Raw genomic sequence first — 6,184 nt, 5'->3', positions numbered from 1 at the left:
TACGTAGTGTAATTATATACGTATAAATGAAATTAAGTACGTGAGTACTCGCTATGAATTGTAATTCTATTCAAATTTTATTTTTATTTTTAAGAATTTTGATAAATATTTTTTTTAGAGAATAAATACAATAGAGGGAAAATATTTTTTTCACTGCTCGAAGTGTGAACACGGCGGAGTGAAGAATAACTAATCAATTTAAAAAAACAAAAAATAAACGTTCATACAAAAATGTAACAACGTTATAGGGTTTGTGCCATGTAATATTTTATATTGTGTAGAGAACTGCTTCCAATAATTTTTTTTTTTTTTCGTTGCGTTCGTATCCAAAAACCGATTACCTCCACGGTATCGTCACTCCATAATTGATATTCATACTTGACTTTGGATGAATATTTTCATTGCTCTTCATAATCAGAGAAAGCAAGACTTGAAAGAGAAAAGATGAGTAAATTTAAAAAAATCGTACGGCATCCAACGAAAAACCTGCACGGAAAATCATCCGCTCCGCATGCCCGATGATTTTCTCGGTTCTTCGTCATCCATTATTATTATTAAGTGTAAATTTATGTAATGTAAAATTGTGAACAACATAATTGTTAAAACATCGTACATTTATTAGACAAGAAAGAAACAAAAAAACGAATGCATGCCTATAGTTGTATCGCGTAAAATTTCACGTGTTGATAAACGTCTTTCCATGCGCCCCAGAACAAATACACCCAATCACTTCCGATTAAAATTATAAATAACCATTGTATTCAATGAATTTTATGTATCAAACGAAAAACAGATGAAATGAAAAATGGAATTGCCAACACGTGCGAATTGTATAGCGAGATTATAAAACAAAACTATGGAATAATTTATGTTTTTATCGATAATTTTTCAATAAAATATAGAGCGAGAAAAAAGAAATTTTTTCGTATCAAAAAAGAAAATTGCACCGAGTCTAAATCATTCTCCTTAATCCTTGTCTCGCGTAAAATTGAATTGGCGCGCCTCGAGCATAGAAGTAGATTCCACAATAACATCGCAGCTGGCCTGGAATCATTACATCGCTGGAGGCGCACAGCAGCTGGGAAAAATAGTTCCACACTTCTCCGTCGGTCGCGTTGCTGTCCCACCCGCGATACAGCGAAATATTGTAACGGGCACCTTTATATTACACATACGTATACCCAATGCCGTATACCATACTGCGTATACTATATAAAATACTCTCCTCTCTGTCTGTACTGTGTATGCTATGCTGCTGCGCGCCGAGCGAGCAGGCCACAGAGAGCACAGCCAGAGTATCTCAGTTCGCGTTTGTTGCCCGTGAAGGATGCCTTCTGTCAACCCCAAACTTGAAAAACAGGCCTCGACGGAGTCCGCGGACCCGATACGGCAGGCCATCATCGTGATCGAGCACAAGATCCGCAATCTCGAGAAGCGCAAGGTAAGCCGATGAAGGGGACACACGTTATACCCTCGAGACACCGCGGCTGGTGGTCATTTATTTATTTCGTTTATTGCTGCTGCTGCTGCTACTCTCTCCTCCGCGATTCTCTTGTGTTTATCGCGCGCGCGGGGTACATATAGGTACATTGGTCGTCGTGTCGCGCGAGTGTTTTTCTGTCTCTCTCTCTTCTGCGTATCGCGGATTAATTATAAAAAAGGTAATTTGTTATGCTTGCGTTGTTGCACGTATACGTGAATTATTTACTCGGCTCGCGCGCACCCGCGTCCTCGTCCGAGTACGTGTATACGTGTGCGCGTGTGTGTTTGCATTAAAATACAGTCATCGAACATTGGTGCAGCCCAACACCGGTAAAATACTCGCCATCGTCATCTCGAACTTTCCGGCTTTCGGCCAACGCACACACGCACGCACGCACGCAGCTGCAAACACACACGGACACCCGAGAGAAAGAGAGAGAGAGAGAGAGCAGGGCAAAACTCTATACGGCGCGCCGCAGCCGAAGATACAGAGTCGCACTTTATAACCCATATATATCTATATCCCATTCCTCCGCGCTGCCTGCCTGCCTGCCTGCCGTGTCGGCCATGTTTTCTTTTGTGCTTGCCTTCTCTTTCTAACTCGAGCGACCGTGGCAGTCCCCATGTGCTCTCTCTTTCTACGCCTTGGAGTCTATACACGATGCCTATATGCTACTATGCTTTATCAATGATTCGACGACGAACGTTTTTTTCCTTTGTCGCCCGCGTCGTCGACGTTGTGTGCACACTTGCAGCCCCCGCAATGCGATCGATGGGCACCGTGCTCGCCGTCGTCTCGAATTACGATGCACACCCCGCTTCTTCGAGAGTCGCGAAACACCGCGACACACGTCCACGAGGGCATTCCCTAAATAATGATAATGATAACGATGGGCTGCGATGCTATCACGACGCGTTTACTCATTCATGTTTCTCTCTCTATGTAGGGAAAACTCGAGACATACCGGGAGACCGTCAGTCGTGGCGGTGAACTTCAACCGGAGCAAAAGACAGCGGTCGCCAAGTATGACGAGGTGCAGCAGACCCTCGAGATAACGCGCGAGCTTTACAAGCAGATCATCGGCATCAACAATGACTATGCCAAACAACAAAAGAAGATCGCGCGCAAGGAGGCGCTGGAGCGCGTGCAGCAGGACATCGCCAAGGTGAGGATTTGGCCAAGCTATATTATGCCACCCCGGCAATTCAAGTTTTTTATTTTGATTCAAGGCTCACTGACAATGTCGTTTTATTTTTTTTTTTTTATATTAGGTCAAGGAGGTTCTTTTGATCCAAGACACCATGACGAATTTGGGCTTTGATGGCGCCAGAAAGGATTTCCTCGCTGGTTCCAATGGTGCTGTCAAGATCAGTGAAGAAGACCTGAAACTTTTGGATGATTTGTACTCCGAGCTGCAGCTCAAGCACGATCGTCTGGAAACTCAGCCTTCCTACATCGCTCAAGCTCAGAAGATCGCAGAGCACTTTGTCCATATTGTTGATGGCAAGCAGCGCGAAGTTGTTGGCACCACCTATGCCAGAATCAAGGAAATCATAAATTCTGTCCATGAATGTGGTTACTTTGATCGTGTGCAGGCTGTGGAGAAAGAAGTTGAGGAAGTCACGCAGGATGTGGCTGAGACTTCAATTGCCGATGCCCAGCCAAGCATGGTCGAACCACCGCAACAACAACAACAGCAACAGCAGCAGCAGCAGCAGCCAGAGGAATTTGCTGAAACTAGCAAACCACACATTCCACAACCCCAACCTGCTGAAGTCATACCACCAGCCATTCAAACTTTCCCTGTGCCAGTAGCTGCTATTCCAGTAGTTTCTGGTGCCGCACCGTTGGCAGCTCCAATCCCAGTTGTAGCTCCTGCACTCCACACATTACCTCAAGCATCAGTGGACTCTTCTTTCTATACCAGCACTGGAACCTTTGTACCAACTACTCAAGTACCCCCACAATTCTCGCACCAACAACAGCCCCAGCCTGTGCAAGCTCAGGTTCCACCACAACAACCACAACAGCCACCCAGAATCAACGATGTCATTGGACCGACGACGAACTTCTTCTTTCTCCAGGAATCGGAACTTGATACACCAGAGAACAGCCCACCAACAGTTACACAGGTAGTTTCACCTGTAGTCTCGCACATTCCTCCAGCGGCTACGGTCGTAGCTGCTGCTGTCTCTCTAAATGCTCCAATTCCCACGCAGACCTTCACAAACCAGTCATTTGCTGCGCACGTCGTAACTACTACACATCCGGTAAAATAGTTGCTTTTAAACATTTAGTTTGTTGTTTCATCTAAAGGCTTTGTAGAATTTTCATGAGACTTATATATAAATGTTTTCCATTTCAGCAGGTGATTTATCAACAACAGCCACCAGCAGAAATCGCACCACGTCTGCCCAGTTTTGGTTCAGCGGCAGCAGCACTCCCCCAGCAGCAGCCTCAGCCAATGCCAATATCCATTCCAACCAATGTGCAGTTCACTCAACAACCCAACCAGTCGTATGAGCCAACAACTATCAACGAGTCAGCTCCTCAAGAAAAAGAAGACACTAATGAGTTCTCCATGGTATACGTAAATGAATCGGACGTCGTCGTGAACAAATTCGTCGATTTCGGTGCAGAGAAGAAGCAGTTCGAGGATGTTCTTCATATTCACATTGAAGAAACGGAGAAATTGCACCAGCAATCACAAATGCAAAACCCCGAAACAAGTTGGGCTGAGCAAGCTCAGCGTACAAACAACATCAGCAGTGGTAACAATAACGCTAACAACGGTAATAACGGCGGAGGATACAGAGGCCGTGGCAGAGGAAGGGGTAATTCAAACGGCTATGGTAACAATCGTGGACGCGGAAGTTATCAACAAAACGGTCAGAGAGGTACGTTCATGTCTTATTCAAATGTATTAATCAGCTAAGGTCCATAAAAATTGACCAGCAAAAGTTCTCCTTTCAAACTATTATTTAGTTTACGTATAAGCTAGTAAGAGCACTTGTAGTCTTAAATAAGCGGAGAAATATTTCCCGATTAAGGTGTCATTGAATTGTTTTTATCTTTTGATTAATTTTTCATTATCATCTGTTTTAATCGTATCAAACTATCCTTCGTTTAAATGATATCGTAAACAAATGACTAACGTACTTGTGACGTTTGCGCAGGTAACGGCTCGTACTATCGCAACAATGACAACAATTATCAACAAAACGGCTACCAACAACGCAACAACTGGCAACAGTCTGGCGAGAACAACGGCAGCAACAACGGTGGAAGCGTTAGCGGCGGCGGCAACAACGGAGGTGGATACCCGTTCAAGCGCACGTCGAGCAACAACGCGTCGCGAGGAGGTGCACCCGGCGGTGGACCACGCAACAACACCGGCGAGCGCTCCGCCATGGATCGTCGCTCGGGCAACCAGGGCCAGGGACAGTACCGCACGGGTGGCGGCAACAATCAGCGAGGCGGCCAGGGCGGCGCCAATCGCATGAACTACTCTAACCGAAACAAGACTCAACAAGCGCAAAACTAAGAAGGGCAAAGAAGAAACCCAATCTAAGCCCCTCTAAGGAATGTCTAGATTGGAGTTTAAGATCTAAGTAACATATATTAATACACTTTTTGAATTTACCATCGAGCGAACTGAGAAAAAAACCTACAATCAATGTTATGCTTTTCAACGAATTCAATTCACGGTTAATTTTGAATTTTATCCAAGTTAAGCGGGAGAGCTAAGAGGGAGAGAGAGAAAAGAGAGAGAGAATACAAAAAAAAACCCAGAGCTGCGTTGAGCGTTGTCCGTTGTAGAAATATTTGTATTAAATATATGAACTAACACGTGTATATATATTTATACTAGAAATCTCGCGCGATATGCGAGTGATTATCTGCTACTTGTAACTGTGTAGAAATACACTTGACTAATTCTTAAATAAAATCGGTTTAAGAATCGAGTGGACTTTTTCTGTGTTTTTTTTGTTTTATTTTTTAATTTATCTTATTCATTAAAATAAATTAAAAATGAAATTTTTTTTACAATTTTTTTTAAATCATGAGTATTGTAGACAAACGTGATTTATAAACTAAAGTATTATCGTTTGTTCGAAAAACAATACTTCTGGATATATGAGAACTTTCCCGTTATTAACTTGGATGAGTCAACATTTGACACGAATTGTGATGCGCGTGACTAGCTTTACATTTGAGTGTATTATATAGCTTTTTTGAATATTGTGTTTCATAAGAAAATTACATGTATATCGGGCAATTAAAACAAGCTTGCAGAATCTTCGATGTTAAGATACGGAATTATGAAAAACGTGATTAGCCGAATCTTCAATTAACTAAATAATGTCGAGAAATCCATCATTAATTGTGCTAAGCTCTAGTTGTGTTGTGACAGAAGGCAGTTTTCACTGGGCAACAACAGCTGATCCAAGTTAGATCACTATAAAAACTAAAAACAAACTTAACTTCAAACAAAAAAAAGAGAAAAGACAAAAAAATTTATAACTCAAAACTACAACCAAACAAAAACATACAAAAAATTACGAAAAATTCAAAAAAAAGAAAAAAAAACAAATATGATGAACGAAAATACCATTACGCGCATTTGTATTGATTACACGCTGTGCTATAAGGTGTACTCGATAAAATATTTAAGTTTTTTTTAAGGATTGATGAAGCAGA

At 42.4% G+C, this 6,184-nt stretch overlaps 1 protein-coding gene across 4 annotated transcripts; it reads left to right on the top strand.

Moving 5' to 3' along the window:
• The first annotated feature begins 1,238 nt into the window (after positions 1–1,238).
• Positions 1,239–5,453, top strand: LOC106659878 (caprin homolog). 4 transcript variants are annotated; one of them, XM_023457898.1, is made up of 5 exons: positions 1,239–1,441; positions 2,430–2,648; positions 2,755–3,615; positions 3,852–4,380; positions 4,660–5,453. In XM_023457898.1, the coding sequence occupies exons 1-5, from the start codon at positions 1,328–1,330 to the stop codon at positions 5,025–5,027; spliced, it is 2,091 nt and encodes a 696-aa protein (XP_023313666.1). In that variant the 5' UTR covers positions 1,239–1,327; the 3' UTR covers positions 5,028–5,453. The 4 variants fall into 4 exon arrangements, with proteins under 4 accessions (XP_023313666.1, XP_014238100.1, XP_023313665.1 ...); XM_014382614.2 differs by having other exon boundaries at positions 3,849–4,380; XM_023457897.1 differs by having other exon boundaries at positions 2,755–3,753.
• The last annotated feature ends 731 nt before the right edge of the window (positions 5,454–6,184 follow it).

The sequence above is a fragment of the Trichogramma pretiosum genome, unplaced genomic scaffold (genome assembly GCF_000599845.2).
Source record: "Trichogramma pretiosum strain Unisexual culture from Peru unplaced genomic scaffold, Tpre_2.0 scaffold21, whole genome shotgun sequence".
NCBI lineage: Eukaryota > Metazoa > Arthropoda > Insecta > Hymenoptera > Trichogrammatidae > Trichogramma > Trichogramma pretiosum.
This window is presented reverse-complemented; position numbering and strand designations above follow the sequence as displayed.

Coding starts and splice junctions, on each gene's coding strand:
- LOC106659878 (XM_014382613.2), top strand. CDS start 1,328: ATGCCTTCTGTCAACCCCAAACTTGAAAAACAGGCCTCGACGGAGTCC. Junction 1,442..2,429: donor GCAATCTCGAGAAGCGCAAG/GTAAGCCGATGA, acceptor CTCTCTATGTAG/GGAAAACTCGAGACATACCG. Junction 4,381..4,659: donor TCAACAAAACGGTCAGAGAG/GTACGTTCATGT, acceptor ACGTTTGCGCAG/GTAACGGCTCGTACTATCGC.